This window comes from Humulus lupulus, chromosome 5 (genome assembly GCF_963169125.1).
Source record: "Humulus lupulus chromosome 5, drHumLupu1.1, whole genome shotgun sequence".
In the NCBI taxonomy this organism is placed as follows: Eukaryota; Viridiplantae; Streptophyta; class Magnoliopsida; order Rosales; family Cannabaceae; genus Humulus; species Humulus lupulus.
The window spans coordinates 241,998,391-242,018,118 of record NC_084797.1 but is presented as its reverse complement, the minus strand read 5'-3'; the positions used below and the strand labels follow the sequence as shown (position 1 = coordinate 242,018,118).

The 19,728-nt window shown below is 28.8% G+C and overlaps 3 protein-coding genes across 4 annotated transcripts; 1 reads left to right on the top strand and 2 right to left on the bottom strand.

Annotated features, from left to right (window-relative positions):
* Positions 1 to 202: 202 nt before the first annotated feature.
* LOC133778600 (uncharacterized) lies at positions 203 to 1,044 on the top strand. 2 transcript variants are annotated; one of them, XM_062218581.1, is made up of 2 exons: positions 203 to 760; positions 791 to 1,044. In XM_062218581.1, exons 1-2 carry the CDS (start codon positions 281 to 283, stop codon positions 791 to 793), a joined length of 483 nt encoding a protein of 160 aa, XP_062074565.1. In that variant the 5' UTR covers positions 203 to 280; the 3' UTR covers positions 794 to 1,044. The 2 variants fall into 2 exon arrangements, with proteins under 2 accessions (XP_062074565.1, XP_062074564.1); XM_062218580.1 differs by having other exon boundaries at positions 206 to 1,044.
* A 4,086-nt stretch (positions 1,045 to 5,130) lies between these two features.
* Positions 5,131 to 5,977, bottom strand: LOC133778601 (uncharacterized). Its single transcript, XM_062218582.1, has one exon. The coding sequence runs from the start codon at positions 5,824 to 5,826 to the stop codon at positions 5,488 to 5,490; it is 339 nt and encodes a 112-aa protein (XP_062074566.1). The 5' UTR covers positions 5,827 to 5,977; the 3' UTR covers positions 5,131 to 5,487.
* A 5,097-nt stretch (positions 5,978 to 11,074) lies between these two features.
* On the bottom strand, positions 11,075 to 15,511 carry LOC133778599 (uncharacterized). The gene is made up of 6 exons (XM_062218579.1): positions 15,355 to 15,511; positions 15,057 to 15,207; positions 13,992 to 14,150; positions 12,770 to 13,030; positions 11,562 to 12,221; positions 11,075 to 11,417 (listed from the first exon to the last, which is right to left on the bottom strand). The coding sequence occupies exons 2-6, from the start codon at positions 15,135 to 15,137 to the stop codon at positions 11,331 to 11,333; spliced, it is 1,248 nt and encodes a 415-aa protein (XP_062074563.1). The 5' UTR covers positions 15,138 to 15,207; positions 15,355 to 15,511; the 3' UTR covers positions 11,075 to 11,330.
* Positions 15,512 to 19,728: the final 4,217 nt, after the last annotated feature.

Sequence of the window (19,728 nt, the reverse complement as noted above, 5' to 3'; positions counted from 1 at the left end):
TTCTATCTTGAACCCTAACCTCGTGGAATTAAACGGGTTATTAAGTAGAATTTACTCAACAACCAAAAAAATAAATTAATTAAAAAACATTAAGTCAGATAATCAACCTTTTACTAAACCAGAAGACAGAAGAAGAGCATAGTCTTTTTTAACTTAGCTTAATATTTATCTATAAATACAAACCTATTATTTCTTCACAAACCATCTCACATAACCCATCATCATCATCATCATCTTCTTCTTCTTCATCTTCTTATTCTCTTCCAAAAAAGAAAAAAAAATGTTGAACACTTTGGTGGGTTTCTTCAACAAAATTTCACTAGAAGAAATGTTATCACTAGACCACAAAAAACCAACCAATCACACCAAAGAAATCATATACAGAGATGAGTTGAGTAAGAAGAAGAACAAGAAACCAAAGAATGGAATAAGCAACTCTTATTATTCTTCCTTGGAGATTAAAGAGCCCTTGATCAAGAAAAACCCATCCAAAGAAACCATATGTACTACAATTACTACTACTAAGAGCCAGGTTTGTTCAGAAGAAGAGAACAAAGGAGTTGTGAGAGTGAAAGTTACCATGACAAAACAAGAAGCTGCTAGGCTTTTATCCAAGTGCAAAGAAGGAGGAAAGCTTGAGTTCAAGGATGTTGCCCAAGAGCTTGAGAAAATTCCAGTCAATAGGGTTTCAGTTGATCTTTCTCCACTCCCTACTTCTAGCTATGGTGGAAGAAAAGTTCTTCAGAGTATTCCTGAAGAGCTTTAGTTGTAAAGTAATTATGTTTATGAGTAGGGTTCAATTCATAGTTCTGGTTTAGTTGACAAGTTTTCTGATCTTGGGAAAAATTTTGTTGTGGCTTTAGGGTTTGTTCTTTATCTTTATGAAACATTTCACAGATGAAGTTATATTTATTGGTTTTTTTAGCACTTGGTTTTGATCTTAGGAGATTTTTTGTTGTGGTTTTTGTATAATGGGTTTGGTCTTATCTTTATCAAATATTTTGTTCATCTAAACACATAATGAAATGCATAATGTTTTGATGAGTTGGAGCTATAATGAAATTGGAATGACATATCTCATGATTCATACTTTGAAGTTTTTAGAGTCAAAAAATGTTTGAAATACTTGAGAAACAGAGGACTGTTTTGCTACAATATAATCTAACAAAGCTTCTGTGTTTTGTCTGTTGTGTATGTACTTTTGATTTTTCCTTTGATAAAGTACATATAAACCTATTAAAGATTAATAGTTGCAAAATTTTAATGACTTTTTCAAACATGTGTAGTAATTTTTGTTTGAAATTAAGCAGAAACTAGGGTTATTGTCCTGCTTTATTAAGCTATAGGTTCTTTTGGGCCTTTTTTCAAGTGACCAATAGGCCTTGAAAGTTGATTTTTTATTTTTTTTTTGCTGAATTGAAAGTTGATAACTCACTTCTTCAATTTGGACTACATATGGGTCCATAACCTTTATTGATGACAATAATATAAAGTATACCTAAAAAGTTGGCTATTAAATTCTCTATGCCCAAACCACCTATTAATTGTGACCTTCCTTCTCTTTGGTTGGATAGATAGAGATAAGTCTAGTGAAATGAATAAAAAAAACATAACATTATTATTTATTATTATTTAACGTGAAAATATATATATAGAATAATTCTTTGACAGAGGCTTCACTTTAAGTTCTATCGATGGGGCTCTTTAGTGTTCTTGACTCGTGAACAGTTTTTGGCGTGATTTTTTTTTTTCCGTGTATATTGTAGTTGTTTAGAGCATCTTGTAAATTTTCAAAAAATTCAGAATAGTTTACAGTATCGAAAAACTAGGTTCAAACATGTTGTTTTCCACGCTTATAAAAAAAATTAGTTACACGTGCAACAACATGTTTGAACCTAATTTTCGGTACTGTAAACTATTCAGAATTTTCTAAAAATCGCGCCAAAAATTTATCAAAGGTCGAGAACACTGAGAGTCTCACTGGTAGGGCTTAAAATAAAGCTCCTATATGAGAAATTCCATATATATATATATATATCTAAGGTTATACTCTTATACCCAAACTTTTTTTTTTGCGGTAAATATACCTAATGTTTTTAAAATGTTGCATTTCTATACCTATTTTTTTAAATTATTTTGAGAAATAATAAGAAAGTGAAGGAAAAATATAGAATTTAGTTATTTTTAAAATTTTAAATTATTTTCACTCACATGTTATAATTAAAAATATTATTATTACAATAATATATAATACATAATAAATATATTATATATAAATATTGTGTGTATACAAATAATATTACTGTGTAACTAAATAAGATATTATAATAGTATTTATATTCTATCAAGAATAAAGAAGTTTATTCTCCAATCATTGAGATGTGATTGGAATAATATCATGAAAGAATAAAGAAGTTTATTCTCCAATCATTGAGATGTGATTGGAATAATATCATGAATGTTTTGTAACTTAAATATGGTAGTTTGTGATCTAAAATATTAGCGCATTATTTAAAAAAAAAAAACATAAACATTAACTTGGTATAATTTTTCTTTTAATACGTTTATAATATCATTCTTTCATATATATTATTGTTTAATTATTTAAAATTTATATGACAATCATAAAAATTTAATAAAAAATAATTAATAAATTTTCTAAATAAAATTAAGCTTACACCTAATAAATATATAAAAGAAATATATAAAAGAGTATTTTCATCTTCTTCATCCCTCTTATTATTTCTTTCTTATCAAATAGGGAATTTACTTATTTGGTACCCTATGTTTTTGTAAAATATCATTTTGGTACTTTCTGCTTTCAATAATGCTCATATGGTACCATGTATTTTAAATTTATACATATTTGATACTCTAAACTCAGATTTGATAGATAAAATTTTGTTAATATGATCAAACTGTCATCCATTATATGTAATTAAGTAATTAAATTTAAATTTGGGACTTACATAATTGACAACAATTTGATTAAATTGGTAAAACTTATTAATTAAATTTAAATTTAGGGTACCAAATATGTACGATTTTAAAATACAGGGTACTATATAAGCATTATTAAAACAAATGGTGCCAACATGATACTTTGTAAAAATACACCTATCAAATATAGTTTAAGTGCTTACTCTGGACCAAGGCTGAGTAGACGCAAAATCTAAGGCCTCTTAGCCCAATGACCCCAATAAATTTTAATTATAATATATGTAATTAAAACTATATAGTTTTATTAAAAAATATGGACGCCTGAATATAATTATACTGGGACCCAAAAATATCAAAGCCGGGCCTGGTTTAATGTTTTTTTTTTTTTTTTTTTGTATCAAATATATTTAGTTATCTTTTACATTTATTGGGAATCATACCACATTATTTAGAGTCACAAATTATTACTAAAAAAAATTATTATATATAATTAATCATATAGTTTGTTGTGACTAGCCATTAATTTTTTAGTGACAACATATTTATGCTGATATTTTTTTTAAACATAACTTTTTTTTGCTTTGTTTTTTTTTTTTGGGTCAAAAATTGTATTATGATAAAAAAAAATAGAAATATTTATAGAGTAGACAGTATGATGATTAATTTATAGTCATGCATACTAAGGGTGCTGCTAATTTCAATTCTTAATAGAGTGTATAAAGCATAAATCTTCAAAGAGAAAAAAAAAAACTAGCTTATAAGGATAAGCACTAAAGAAACAGGTCACTAATCCCATCTCTTTCCACCAAACTAATCAGAGATTAATTTCTCTTTTTGGGGAACACAAAATGGCATTTAAAATTGATCAAAATTAGACTAATTTGCCCATCAAGTTGTTATATATTTTTTGCAAAATTTTAATACCCTTTTTCAACCTTGGTTTTGGAAAAAAGAAAAAGATAATTTCTTTAAAATACTGACTATGAAACTAGAGATAATCAAGGCAATTCTAACCATAAATATTAAAATAATGTTGAACCAACATCAAAATGAGGTAATTTTAACACTATATTTTTTTTTTCAATCTAATCATAACACTAAAAATTACACCAAAAAATATATTCAACATTATTATATTCTCTAAAAAATACACATTATATTATTTTTTTCTTATAAATTAAATAATATACATATATTTATATGTATAAAATATTAATATAAAACACAAAATAAATAAAAAATGTTGTCGTGGTAAACCATGCCACGACATTACATCAATAATGTCGTAGCACTGTTCAGTCCACCATTTTGCAGTGTCATTAGAGTGATATATGGTGCAAGATCAACCTCAAAATGGTATTTTGCAGCCCCATTGGAGTTGAATATAAAGTTGAGATTTGAAATTAAAAACTCAGGTGGAGCAGTGTTATGATGGCACATCACTTGCTAAGGTATGTGGTTTTTCAACGCACAAAGTTTGGTACCCAAATTCAATTATTGGGACCCCAAAGTTACCAAGTATTGAAATTAATTTGCTTGTGTGGGGATGTTCTTTTCTTTTTAGTCAATAGATACCACCAAGGGTTAAAATTGATTTGTTGATATCAACTGCACCTTTTGTTACTTTACTATAGTTTGGAAAGTTTCGGAAAGTAGACTCTTTATTTTTGTCATGGCAATAATCTGCCATTTATGTACTAAGATGGACTATTACACAAAGATGGACTCTCTTTCTTTATTTGATTTAGGTTTGCTCTATCGAATAATGATGTTTTATCACTCTTGTTGTTCGAGAATTTCAACTTTTGCCAATGTTCGTAAATTTTTTCCCGTTCAAGGTTGTGGATCTTTTCGTATTGTCGTTGATTCAGGAATAAGTATTGTTTAGTGTTTACTCGATTATATATGTTTAAAAGACAATTCATTATATATTATATTTTTTTTGAATTAGATTACATTTAAGTTTTGTACTTCTGGCATAATCATCATTAAAAAAATGTACTGGGATTAAATTAGTTAGTTTGTATTTGGGTCATTTCTTTATGAGATTTGTAATTGCTCTATCCATTTTTAAGATATGTAAGCATTTAGTTTCATTTAACCAATTAATAAAAGATCACTAATAAGAATTCCCAATATAACCTTTTACAATATATATGAACAAACAAGGATTTTCAATAACTTAAAAAAAAAGCTCAAAAATAGCCTTATATTATATGAAGTGAGAGAATGCAAGCAAGTACAGGTATTAACAATAACACACTTTTGAACATACATAAGAGAAATGAAAGAAGAAGAAGAAAAGAAGTAACTTAATTAGTACCTAAGTTTCAAATGTGGGCAAATCCAAATGAAAAAAACTCCAATGAAGCAAAGCAAGCCTAAGCAAAAAGTGTTTCAATGTCTTAGAAGTCTCAACAACTTTGGAAGGGTTTGCCATTTGACAAAAAAAAAAGACTAGATTAATTACAATTTTGGACCAAAACCCACATCAAAAAACTCAACCTAAACCCAAAAAAAAAAGAAGAAGAAAAAAAAGTAATAGATTCATCTACTCATCTCAACAAACTCAGGACACTCCATAATACTTTCTAAAGAAGGTTTCCAACTCTGATTAACTTTCACTCTGCTCTTTTCAATCTCTTCCAATACATCTTCTAAGCTTTTCCCACCTTTGTTTTGGAGTTGAACCATAAACCACTCAAGCTCTTCTTTGGTCAAAACAATCTTCAATCTCAGGCTCCCTTTTCTTGAACTATTATTTTCCTTCACAAACCCACTTACTATTTGGTCATTATCTTTGGCACCACTTTCTTCTTTCACCTCCAAAATCTTGTTGTTCTTTTCTTGCCCTTTGCTCAAGCATGACTCCAAGCAATTTCCCATACTGGTTTTGGTTTCAGATCCAAAAACAAAACCAAACCCTTTTCGAGTAGTGTTGTAAAACCTAAAAAAAAACAGGTTTCGAAGAAAAATTATATATATATATAGACACAAAATTAGTAGAACAAGTCTCTATAGGTTTTGGGGGAGAGCGTGGTGTGTATATGTATATTTATAGGTGTTCAATATAAAAAGAGATACTAAAGACAATGATGACCAAACAAATAAAGTACGTAGACCTACTTCATTCATAAGGATTGGTTATTAGTTATTTTATTATTATTATTATAAAATAAATAATTGAAAAAATAAAGATTTTCTTTATTACCCCGTGACTTTATGTCTCTTCATGATTTATTTTAACAAATTTTAGACTAATGTCCCCACCTATTAATATTTCATCCTTTAATTTAATTTAACGTCCACCTAGCAATCTCATATATATATAAATATAATATATTATATATCAAATTTTATCGCGTGAAGAATTACATTTCATTCACCTTAAAAACTATCGGGAACGTCAATTGATCGGATGATTATTAATCATTAAAAATCTATTCACATCAATCTAAATCTAATTAATTATATTTTACTCATAATTTAGTTTATATACTTAGATTAAGATTTGATACGCAAGAATTGAATTTAATGTGTTTAAGCTTAAGTGCTCGATGAATCTAATAGTTATGGTATGAATTGAATGTTTCCCCTTAATCTTATCTCGGCAAAATCCGTCTCATATAACATTATTATTATTAGGGTAAATATCATTTTGTACTTTGTATTTTGCAAAAGTTAACGATCGAATTATGTGTTTTATTAAATGATAATTTGGACTATGTGTTTTGCGAAATAGAACAAAAGAGTATCCTAGACTCAATTTTGGTTAAAATATTTTTCAATGTGACCAAAATACCCCTGAATTTTATTAATTAAATAATTAAAAATTAAAATTATATAAAAATTTTGTATAAATTGATTTTAAAAACTAAAATGTAATTTTAATATTAATTTTTAATTATTTTATTAATTAATAAAATTCAGAAGTATTATGATCATACTGAAAAATATTTTGACCGAAATTGAGTTCATTGAACTCTTTTGTTCCGTTTTGCAAAATATATAATCAAAATTATCATTTAATAAAATATATAGTACAAAATAACTTATTATTATTATTACTATTATTATTATTATTATGTGGAGTAGAAAGAAACGTTCCAATCCAGATTTTCATAAACAGTACTAAAAGATTTTGTTTGGGATAGAATTTTGATGGCCCATTTTGATGTCGACAATTAACTCACTTTTTTATCAACTTTATTGGCTCCATTAGTGACCCTTTTGCTCATAGTAGACAATTTGGTTTACCATTCAATTCAAATAATTATGTTCTCAGTAAATCACGGCTTTAATTTAATAGTACAACATTTCTACTCTGTTATTTCTTCAATTAATTTCATTTAATAAATAATTAAACAAATAATTGGACAAACAACATGACAATGACCCTTAATTTTGTAGAATTTAAAGCCTTTTTTTTTTCTTAATTTAATACAATTTAGTCACACCTTCACTACAGACGAAGGTGCTTAAATTAATAAATCAATAATGTCTCTTTTGCTTTCTTTTTTTTTCCTTCTTATAATCATAATTATTTGTCTGTTTTTTCATCGAGCCATACAATAATGAAAATAATATAAAAAAAATATTATTTTTATCAACTATTATTTTTTTTCCTTCTCTTGCTTTATTCCTTTTATTTTTTATAAATATAATTTGATTTTGATTGAAAGTGATGTGAGTGTATTTTCCCTTTGTAGATATAATAAAATATCATATTCCAACTTGTTATAAAAAAATTCGTAAATACAATTATGTATTTCATTACCTCTTGGAATAAAAAATATATTCCACTATTATATGCCTTGATTTCATGTGTAATTTTCTTTTCAACTTTTGGTTTTTTTATTTTTTTCCATTTGCGTGTTGAAAAAAAATTAGACTTCTTTTCTTGCTTTCGAAAGAAAAATCATTAGATTTACCTACTATATTCCTCTTCTCACATTTTTTTTCACTTTTGATTCAACATCTTTTTTCCCTTTGATTTTCTTTGATTGACAATGAAAATGTGTACTATAGTACTATGCTACTTTTCACGAATTCTGACCCCAAAAAATAAATATTTACCAAGCTTAGTTTGAATTTTATAGACATTAAAAAAAAAGAAAATTTCCTCATTTGATATTCTTTGTTTTTACAAAGTATTCTGGTATGCTCTCTTTTTAATAATGCTTATATGGTATCCCATTTTTTGAAAACATAGATATTTGGTATCTAATTGATAATTTTTTTTCAATATGACCAAATTGTTATCAGTTATATATAATATGCAGCTCACATGATTGAGAGTAATTTAATTAAATTGGTAAAATTTTATTAATTAAATTTGAATTTAAATACCAAATATGTACAATTTTAAAATACAGAGTACCAAATATGTATGATTTTAAAATACAGGGTACTAAATATGTAAGACTTCAAAATACAGGATATCAAATGAGCATTATTGTAAACACAGTGTACCAAGATTATATTTTGTAAAAACACAAATACCAAATGATTACCGATCCAACTAAAAAAAAATTATATATAGTAAAGCCTTATTTGCCCTTTCTTTTTCTTTTTTTTTTTTTGGCAAGGCATCTTTGTCCTTAAAAAAAGTAAATTGGCTTTTTAAAATCCAAACTATTATGTCGATCATGAGAAAACATTAAAAAGATATTATTATATGGATGAGCTTTATCTTCTTGTTATTTATACAGATAAGCACAGATATTTTATATTCACATTATATCTGTATTCGTGACAAGTATTATTAGAGTGTGGATTCTGTTGTTTGTTGATAAAATACAAACAAAAAACTTCAATAAATTTCCTCTATAATCAGACAAATTACACAGCTTTGGTGGCAGCTTTTAAATTTCTAACGCATTGTTCAACATTAATTTGTCTTTCTCAACAAGTGTGTACATAGAAAAATAAGAGATACTAACCTAAAAAAAAATGATGACTATATAATAAAACAAAAAATCACGGTTTGATTGATGGAGCTAAGGCTAAGAAACCATTTTGGACCGTTGTAGTCTAATGGTTACTATTGTGAATACTTGTATTTTTGTCTGAAAAAATATAAACATTCTAGTAAAAATATTCTTATATTCTCCATTGATTGTTGATACATTCAAATGGGTTTGATTCAACTGAATAAAATTCATGTTCAGACATGGGGTTTTTTCTAGTTATGGATACAATACAAAAGTGGTCCTATTATTCTCATTCTCATATCTAACATGAAACTTCAACATGAGTCTTCCTTTTTTATTTCTTTAAGGGTCTTTTAGCAAAATAATATATTTTTTTAAAGTCATTTCGTACTCTAACCTAATTTGAATAATTTTTTACAAAATAATCTCTCATAATTTAGACATGTAGTCGAAAATTTAGACAGATGGTCGAAAAATTCAAACTGCCAATCAAAATTGAATTTTAAATAAAAGTCATTTTATAAAAAATTATAAAAAGTAAACCAGAATGCAAAATTACTTAAATAAAATGTCATTTTTATCAATTTCTCTTTCTTTAATCATTTTAGTGTCATCACCGCTAATTTCAAAGATTATATTGTTTATGAAGACCCTTTTTTTTAATTATTGTAAAAAAGTTACTTAACACCACTCTTATCAATAAAGATTATAAAGCTAGCATTGAAGACCCTTTTGAAAGTGCTAAAAGAGAGAAAAAACCAAGAGTTAAAAAGACCTCTAACCCTAATAATTAAGTTATATAGTTAGTAGGTGTCTAATGATGTAACCATGACAATACATGACGTTGGAACAAGTTCAACATGTCAATTATAATTAATTCCAACATTTAAGATTATATAACACTCAACGAGAATCTGATTCTCTTTCGTCCACATCAAAATTTAAGAGGTTAATATAATGCAAATTATTTTTGTTTTCATAGATCTGTGCTACTGCTATAGTCCATTTGAGCCGACAGTCTCCCAAATTTAGGTGAGATAATGACTAAGTTAGTAATTAAAAATACCATAGCTAGATTTTGGTACACGTGGACAGCCTTATGGGACTAACTATAACCTACTCTTGTCCTAGCTCGTTAACTAGTGTTGAAAAAAAGAGCAGAAAATCAAACCAAGGGATTAGTCAAAGCCCCCCCACATTACTATATTTTTTTAAGTAAAAGATATGCAAAGACAGATGATACAAGAAAAGTAGCATGTGATTTCAACAAACAAAGTTTTCTTAACACAAAATTAGTTCATCTCAACCACATATCATTGAGAAACATGAGATCTTATATAAGATTATGTCTTCTTGCACATGCATGTGACTTTTGTTCTCCACAAAGTGATTCATTCAAGTTTCCATACTAGCCAATCATTTGATTTTGATGTTAAAAAATTCATTATCAACCAACTCAAGTTCTAATTTTTTTTTATTTCTTTCAATTCATTTCATTCAGCACTCTGCAGAGTCAATGCACATGGTAAAAAGTAGGGGTGTTCATAAAACCGTCCACACCATACTGCAGTTTGCAGCTTAGAAAACTTCACAGTGCAGTTGCAATTTGTATTTTTGCCAAACCGCACGATGTAGTTTGCAGTTTTAAATTTTATAAATGCAGATCAAATCACACCGCATCATTATATATATTAATTTTTTTATATTATTTTTTTCAATTTTAAATTAATACATAAATATTTATATAACATACACAATAGTTAAAAAAAATATATAATGTGTCATAAAATACTAACACATATTTTACTTCAATCTAAATATATTACTCTTTAATTAATATAATATTTACTTTTATATAACATTTTCTATTTGTTATTAGTTTGTTATATATTTATTGTTTTACTACATCCCTAGTAAAAATGAGCATATGATTTAATGTAAATGTTTTAAGTCAAATTGAAGTAAGAAATTCATTACCAACCAAATTTTAAAAAAAAAATTAAAAAGTCAAGACTTCAGTTTAATTTTTGAAAGTGGGGCATATGTACAAGTGAAATGAATACAAGTCATAAAACAATTTCCCCATGAACCAGTCAACCCAAAGACATGGCTTTTGAGTCATGTGTGATCAACCACATGTGCAAGTGTAAGCATAAACTTCCACATAAATATATATATATATATATGCAGCTACAAACATGTTTGATGTGTTCAAAGTAAGCACTTCATTTTCAGCAGTTGAATTAGGCATGCCTAAATGACTCTTTAGGTCCTTGATAGATAAGTACATGGAATAAAAACTGTTTAAACGAAGAAAAAGCACTCTGCTTAAGAAAAGCCTTAAACATGAACAGCTTTCTTAATGTTTCTGAATCTGGACTAAGTCTAGTCTCAAGCATCGAACATTCTGATAATTAACACATGCATAGAACATTAGTAAAAATCTAATTAAACTCACTATACACGCCTGCGCTTCTTTGCTAGATTCTCAAACACTTGGTGGACATCATCAGAAGTAATCGGCTTCGAAGAATCAAACGATTCCTGCAAAAGAATGAACTTGACATTGGGGCTTTTGTGCATAGCAACTAATAACAGAAATTCAACTGACATCAACATCTTTATCCCCCTGAGCTATAACAAGCATTAAATAGAAAAACAAGATAACATTGGCTACAAAACACATACCAGGAAAGTGCGAATTTCATCCTTCATATCCGCAATGCCATTCAGAATTTCCATTTTTTCCACATGACCAAGGTTATCAAGTAGACTTAACTCAGCTCCCTCTTGTTTCTGCAACTTCTCCTCCCTCTTCTGCTTTCCCATTTTTTCATACTCTGCAATAGAGTCCTCCTTGTCAAGAAGAAAAACAAGTCCCTTTTGTTTGCAGTAGTCGTTACATTTTTCACATCTGCAAAGGGAATCCCTCCAGCTTTTTGAAAGAAACATTGGCTTCCTCTCTAACTCAAGGGCAGTAACTAGCAGATCAACACCAAGAGCACAAATTGCATGTGGACTAGCATCCATATCAGGCTTTGAATCTATGTCCTTTCCAGAATTTTCTCCTAGTTGCGAACCCTCCCCACACGGAACAGATTCAGATTTGGCAGGAACCAGCACACAATCCTTTTTGGGAGATGTGTTATTTTCAATCTCTCCAGATTTACAGCCAGATTCTGTATCTTCCACAACATTTTTATCCTTGCTCACACTAACAATATCAGCAGGCTGCTTCTCTACTGCCCATATGGCTCGAGGATATAGTCTTATAAAAGAACAAACAACCGAGCATGCCCCACATATAAAATCCTCATACAAAGGTTCCCCTTCCTCATCTCTAGGCACCTGTTGTAGAATAAAAGATCAATAGAACTTACAGTTTAACATGCTAAACACCAACATTTATTAAATTGCAAATCATTTACAAGGAAAATGTACTTCGAGAAATGTAAAGTTCTCACCAAAGCTTTTAAATCATTTCATTTTAATTCACTAAATAGTTTTCTAGTTGAATGAACCCCAATTCCTAGTGATAAGGGGATACTAGAAGATTATACAAAAGGTGGTGACATCATAGATCAAGTACTACGTACTGCTGGCGCTGGGTACAGTGGCAGTAAGGGTAAGAGTCCACAAATTGAAAGAAGATAATACTATATTTGTTCAAGTAAACATGCTGAAGGGAAATTAAGAGTCATTAGAGTATGCAATTTGCAGTCAAAGCATCAGAACAAATTTTGCAATGCATCTACAAGTTGGGCACTTGGGGTTGACAGAGCTAATATAGAGATTTGCCATTCCAAAAGGAAAATTATGCCATTAAAAAAAAGACCACAAAACAGTAAAACATGAGAAAAATAACTTAAGCCTGCTAAAACATCCCAAGTAATAACCTCATCAGAAGATTGAAGACCAAGATGCTCTTCATGGAACCAGTCTTCGCATACACAACACTGAATCATCTCAACTTGTTCTTCAGCCTCAGGATCAGGATAGGGGCGACCACATGTACAGTATGAACCTTTAAAATTATGATTGTAAGAATTCTCAACATTCTCTACATCTTTATTTGGGAAAAGCTTGCAAAAGAACTCTCCAAATTTTGAATTTCCACAGTCACACCTAAAGTTTCTCTTTGTCCATAGCTCAACAATCTGGTAAAAAGAGCACCCGCAAATAAATAAAAAAATGGAAAGGACACATTAGATATAAGCAAAAAAACTTTTTAAGAACAGTAGGTAAAGCTATTGCAACAAGATTCTAAATATAACTGTTGTGTAAGAGGTATAGTAACATCATATTATCATGTAATGGAAATCAACCCCAGCCACTACACCAGTGCACACAATTTGAAACCCACATAAGCATCCTATCAAAGAGAGATATCAAGATGTAAAAGTTCAATTTATGAAAATCAAACAGTAAAACAGTTTCCAGAGAATAAAACTGTGCTAGAAAGAAGCAAACCAATTTATGCTGGATGAAGTTAACCAAAAAAAATTATGCTGGATTAACTCATAAAAATCAATTCATTGTCATCAGAAGTCAAAAGATTTACAAGTAAATAAATAAATAAGGTATTCAGTATTCTATAAAGCCTCTTTATGCCTTTAAAAAACAAGGATTTTGTATCAAATATATGCAACAGGTTGCCAACCTTTTTAAACGTAATATATAATCTATGGTCTTTCAACTTAAAAGTGCATATTAGATATGTAGAGGAAACAAATACAAAATATGTTATTTTTTCCATCCAAAGGAATGAAAAAGCAAAGATGAAAGGGGAATAAGTGTGAACTGGAAGAAAACACACATAAAAATTAGAATCAGCACACTAAGTATTAAGTTATTAACCACACACAAACCCAAAAACAAATGATACTTCAAAGGAATGGTAGGAAAAGTAGCCCTATTTGTTGTTCCAAGACATTGTCTTGCTAGGCCAAAATACTATTCATAAACTTAGCTCTAGCCTCTACCTAGATATCATTAAACAAACAGAAAGAAAGTAGAAGTCCACATTAAAACATGGTATGTACCTATTGACTATGCTACTGGTTATTGTCTGGTTAACAACAAATACTCTATTCTAAAAAGAATATTGACTAAACATACCTCGTGGCCATCATGGCAAGATAAACTGCAAGCAGTGCAAACTCCAGCATTCCCATCTGGGGTGCATGTCAGGCATGAGAAAATTGCTTGTCTCTTCATGTAACCATTATTATAAGTACACTCCTTCCCTTCGTCACCTCCTAAAACCAAATCTGCTTCCTGTCAACAAGATGAAGCACCAAAGATAAGATAAATGAAATATAGCAGCTTAAACATATATAAATATGAACAATACTCTGCACCACCCTTGTTGTTAAGAAACTATGACATGGATAATTTTGCCGCCTTAGATTTTCATAAAACAGCCATCGATCCATTCAATTCTTAAATTTTGTATACATGTCCTTTTGCTAAACCCTACATTCTTTGAGAGGTAAGACACTCAAGCAAATTGATAAGTGGATCTCTATGAGAAATCGAACCATAGACCTCATGGGAACAATTCATGACTTAACCACTAGACCTAATAACTTTTAATAATCTTTCTAAATTGGCAAGATTCCTCATATGCACTAACATTGTTGTAGCAATATACAATTTACTTGAACAGTTAATAATTGATTTGCTCGCTAAGCAGTAATTAGCATGAAATTCAAAGTATCATGCCTACTAAATTGTGTCTTTGTTAAAAGGGGCCATCAAACATTGCATAAAGAAAGCAAATAAACTGATAAGCATGTAATTCCAAGTTCCAACCTCCACTTCAATGCATCTCTAACATAATTACATTCCAACGATATCATGTCACCAAAAAACTGATTGAAAATAACATATAGTTCAACCTCCTCAACCTATTCAGTAGCTAACATGAAAATCGAAGTGCCAAGCCTAACAATAATAACAACGAGTTTAAATTAAAATGAAAGGCATAAGCTCTAACTCGTAAATCGTCAAATAGTGTTAATTGCGTAGGTACATCCATAATAACAACTGGAACTTCTGCTAGCGATATTGTTCTACCTCTTCAACCCATAAAATTCACCAAGCACCGATACATACTAGACTCAATTCTACGAAGTACGAAGCTAACCATAAAAACAAATTATAAAACAAAACAAGACATACCAGCTCTCGTTCTTCAACGTCCTCGAGATACTCTTGGATGGAAACAGTTTGCTCTACTTCATCATCAAATGCATCACCCATCTTCACCGATACACAAATTCGTTTCAAAAAAATCTAATAATCGTTTATATCTGACTTCTACCCTCCAAACCTGAAACTCAATCGAACAAAATTTCACATATTACTCACAACCCCATAATTGAGAAAGTTGAATCAAAAATCAAAGCGTTGAAACACCAAAACCCTAGAATCAATTGCAAAGCTAATCAGATTCTCAACACCCAAAACGAAAGCATACCTAATTTTGCAGCACGGACATCTCAGGGCGAAGGTGGAAGAGATTGTTGGAGCGAGTCTGGAAATGAACCGAATTGAAATGTTTGTGAGGAGAGAGAAAGGAGAGAAGGATGAGTAGAAGGAGAGAGAATGAGGGGTTAGGGTTTTTATTTATAGGTTCAATAAGAATAAAAGGAAAGGACTATAAGGACATTTTCCCGCCATATGAAGCTTCTTAAGAAGATTATGTAACGTTACTCAAAATCAAATACCAAATTCTTTCCCTCCAAATCTCAACTTTCTCATATTCCCATTTATTTTTCTTTTTTTTTAATTTCTTGTCTCTTTTTATAATTATATACTTGTATGTATAACAATATATGGTATACCAAGGGCAAAATAGAGAATATAGAGCAATACATAAAAAATCAGACAAAAGTAAATTGATTTTTTTTTCCTAGTGAGGGGAGAATAATAGTGCTTATTTATTTGTGTTTTTAAAAATTAGAGACCATGGTTTATAATATATAGAAAAAGGTAAGCATACAAATTTATTTTGAGAGAAAAATAACAAATGAGATGGGATTTTTCTCTAATTAATTGGTGAGTGTAAAATGAATGCAAAGAAAATTGAGGAAGTAAATTAGACTTATTCGTAATTATATATGTACTTGTAGATATGTATTTTTATTATATTTTTTAATTATTGTGTAAATTTTAAGTAAATAAATAATATCATAAAAATAAATAAAATATGTTTAATATAATGTATGACATAAATGTATTAAAAAATTATGATAAAATATTATCTATAATTTTTAATAAAAATATTGTCTATAAAAATGAAAGAATAGGAAGTAGCTAGAAAAATATATTAAAAAATAATAAAGAAGAAGAAGGGAATATTTTTTTTTTTCATTTGTAACAATTTTTTTTTTTAAATATATATTTTCAAACTTATATGTATTTAAAATGAATTTTAAATAATTTTAGTCTTTTATTGAATTTTTTTAAATAATTTTTCTTTAATTTTTTAAAAACTAATATAAAAATAATTTTTATAATTAAAAGGAGCACAATTTGGTAGTTGTGAAAGTTTGGGGAGCAAAAATATTAATTATTTTATTCAAATTGTAACATGGGGAAATTTTAACTAGCCGTATATTTTAGGAGTACAATCTAATAGTGTCAAAAGTTTAGAGGGCACAAATTTTATTTAGTCTATTTAATTTATCAAATTTAAATTTAGGGTAATTAATATATACGATTTCAAATAACAAATTATCATATAAATATTATTAAAAACATAAAGTACTAAATTTATATTTCAATAAAATGTTAGAATTAATATGAAAGTAGACATATGAACAATTCTATATACATGTAGGCGGAATTAATATATGAATGAACATATGCAAAAAAGAATCGAATATTGTATACCCCCAGCCATTGCTATTGATAACCTCGATCTAGCTTTAGATCTACAAAAGAAAAGAACAGAAATTAGAACGAGTACACGGGCTTCCAAGCTCTCACTAACTCTTTTAGATGGAGTTACTGAAAGTCAGAATGAGTAGCGAGCTTGGGGACCGGTACTCTATATTTATAGAGTGAGACCTACCATCAGAGTCTCTGCCACAGATTGAGATATTTCCTCAATCAGTTGGGATATGAAAAATCGGGTAACAACAAATCAGGTAACAAACAATGTTGACCATTAATTAGAATATTTTGTCAATAAATTAAATATTGAATATATTAAATCAATTAGTTGATTTTATATACCAAATAAATAATACTCTAACATAAAACACATATACTAAATAAGTTTTTACGTTCTATGAACCATAAAAATCTTTTTTTTTCCTGCTATCAATATATTTTTTTGTATAAATCATGTAGTATGTAGTGAACATGAGCTTTGAATTTGACTAATACTAAACATATATTGAGAGTTTTTCAAAAAAAAAAAAAAAAAAAAAACATATATTGAGACAATTTGATCTAAAATGTACATTGAAAATCAACGACTACAAATAAACTGAAAAAGCATATAATGATACTGAAAATGGTCAAGTGGAAAACAAAATTAAAACTTGAGAAATGAACCAGTGACTTGTAATAAAGGTACTAGTTATAAATTTTGAATATGAGGTAGTGATTGGAGAATCGAATAGAGTTCAAATCAACCTCTTGGACTTGGGCTTGGGCTTGGGCTCACATCTACCAACTCTTGTCATGAACTCCTTGATTGTTTAGAGATTTTCATCCCAATCCCAACAAAGTCCGCCATCTGCAAAAGGCCCAATTTTTGTTTTACCACATGAATATATGTACGAGGAATTTACATGAAATATGGGAAAATTCACTAAAATTTGATATATATGGCTTTTTATTTTGTGTGCATTTTTTATGGTTTTTTTTGTTGTTTTCCTTTTTTATGGGTTTTGTTTTTCCATATTTATCAAAATATTGCTTTTATATCCCATATTTTTTTATACGTTTTTTTTTTCTATAGGGGTATTTTTATGAGTAAATTTTTGTCTTTTTATTTTTATTATTATTTTTATTATTTTGGTAAACATTTTTGTAAGAAAATTTTAATTCAGTAGTGGTTTATTATGCATTTATGTGTATTTTTGTGAGGGCTTTTTAGTCATTTTATGTGTTTTTTTTATTATTTTATTTTTGAATTTTTTTTTGTAAGGAAATCAATTCCCAGTATGCATGCAGGTACTTGAGTACCGAGCCTCTATCACGTTTTTATCTTCTTCACGTTTTCTGAATTTTATTAGTATATTTTATTAAGTATCACGTTTTCTTCAGTGGTGATTTGTGTTCTTAGTTTTTGTTCTTGTGTTAGGGTTTATTTGAGTTCTTTGTTGTCGATTTTCTGCCCTCTGTGCGTGTGTTTCGTTTCGGTGAGTACCTGGTTTCAAGTATGTCTTTTTCCGTTTGCTTCAGTATCACGTTTTTTATATATCGTTTGGTTCAAATTTTTTCTTTCTTTCAGCATTTGGTTTTTTGTTTTGATTTCTTCTTTTTTTTCTTTTTCTTAGGATTTTTATAAGTTTCTCGTTGTGGATTTGTGCCTCTTTGTGGTGTTTTCGTATCGGTGAGTACCCGGTTTCAGGGTTTTTTTTTTTTTTTTTTTTTTTAATGTAAATTGATTGTTAATTTTGCTTTGTATTATATATTTTTCTGTCGTGGGTGGTTGTTTTTTAATCTGTGTTAATGACGGTTTTTATATTTGGTGCACGATTTAATCGTTAGTTTTTTAGTGGGGTTTTTGTCAGTTTTTGATCAGTTTATTATTTGGGAAGTTTATGGGTAGTTATTTGTAATTTGTGCTCTATATATGTGTATATCTGTTTTTCTTTTTTCATTTGTGTTGTTTGTTTTTTTTTATGCAGTGCATTGATATTTCTCTTGCTCGAATTTGTGTGATGGATCACTGTGGTGAATGCGGTGGTGTTTCTGGTTCGGAGAAGAAAATTTCTGGTATAGTAGAGGATGAATCGAAGAATGTAGGGGATGATATTTGCGAGATTCTTCCTCGAAGGAGTAACATTACACATTTGAAGTCTGTTGCAAGGAAGAAGAGTAAATCCCCTTCCTCTGTTGCAAGGAAGACAAGTAAATTGCCTTCCACTGTTAAACAGGCGAAGGATTCGTGTGCATCTGATTCGTGTGCATCTGGTAGTAAGGATGCTGGAGATGATTCTCATGAGACTAAACATGTTGTGGTATGTGTTTATTTTTTTAATTATTATAATATAAAATTGTTCATCTGTTTATGTTTCTGTTGTTGTGTTTCACATTGGGTGGATTCTGTTTGTTTTATTTTTTTATGGTTGTGTATTTGGTTTCTTGTAGTTTTGTAGTTAATTTGTATAATGTTCAATTCTGTTTTGTGTTTGTTTTATAGTTATTGTTGTGTTTTCTTTTGTTATTAAACTGTTTTTTTTTTTTGTACCTGGTTACATGTGGATTCTATTTTTTTAATTTTTTTTATGGTTGTGTATCTGGGTTCTTGTAAATTTGTAGTTAATTTGCATAATCTTAAATTCTGTTTTGTGTTTGTTTTATTGTTATTGCTGTGTTTTTTTTTTTTTGTTAAGCTGTTTTATTATTTTTTGGTACCTGGTTTCATGTGTACCTGGTTACATATGTACCTGGTTACTTTACAGATAACAGTGAACGATGTTGCTTAATGAGTTTTGAACTTGTTTACCTTAGTGAATGAATTGTTTTTTTTTATATGTGTATTTAAACCATACAAAGTTAAATACATATAAGCCGTTTTATAAATGTAAAGTACTTATAAATTTTTCATGTTTATATTTTTTGAAACTGGTTGCATGTTTAATTGTTTTGTTTTTTTCTGCAGGCTCAT

Excerpts from the sequence above, each read along its gene's own strand:
- LOC133778600 (XM_062218580.1), top strand. The coding sequence starts at position 281 with ATGTTGAACACTTTGGTGGGTTTCTTCAACAAAATTTCACTAGAAGAA.
- LOC133778601 (XM_062218582.1), bottom strand. The coding sequence starts at position 5,826 with ATGGGAAATTGCTTGGAGTCATGCTTGAGCAAAGGGCAAGAAAAGAAC.
- LOC133778599 (XM_062218579.1), bottom strand. The coding sequence starts at position 15,137 with ATGGGTGATGCATTTGATGATGAAGTAGAGCAAACTGTTTCCATCCAA. Across the intron at positions 14,151-15,056 it reads ACGTTGAAGAACGAGAGCTG|GAAGCAGATTTGGTTTTAGG; the intron begins GTATGTCTTGTT and ends TCTTGTTGACAG. Across the intron at positions 13,031-13,991 it reads CTTGCCATGATGGCCACGAG|ATTGTTGAGCTATGGACAAA; the intron begins GTATGTTTAGTC and ends TCTTTTTACCAG.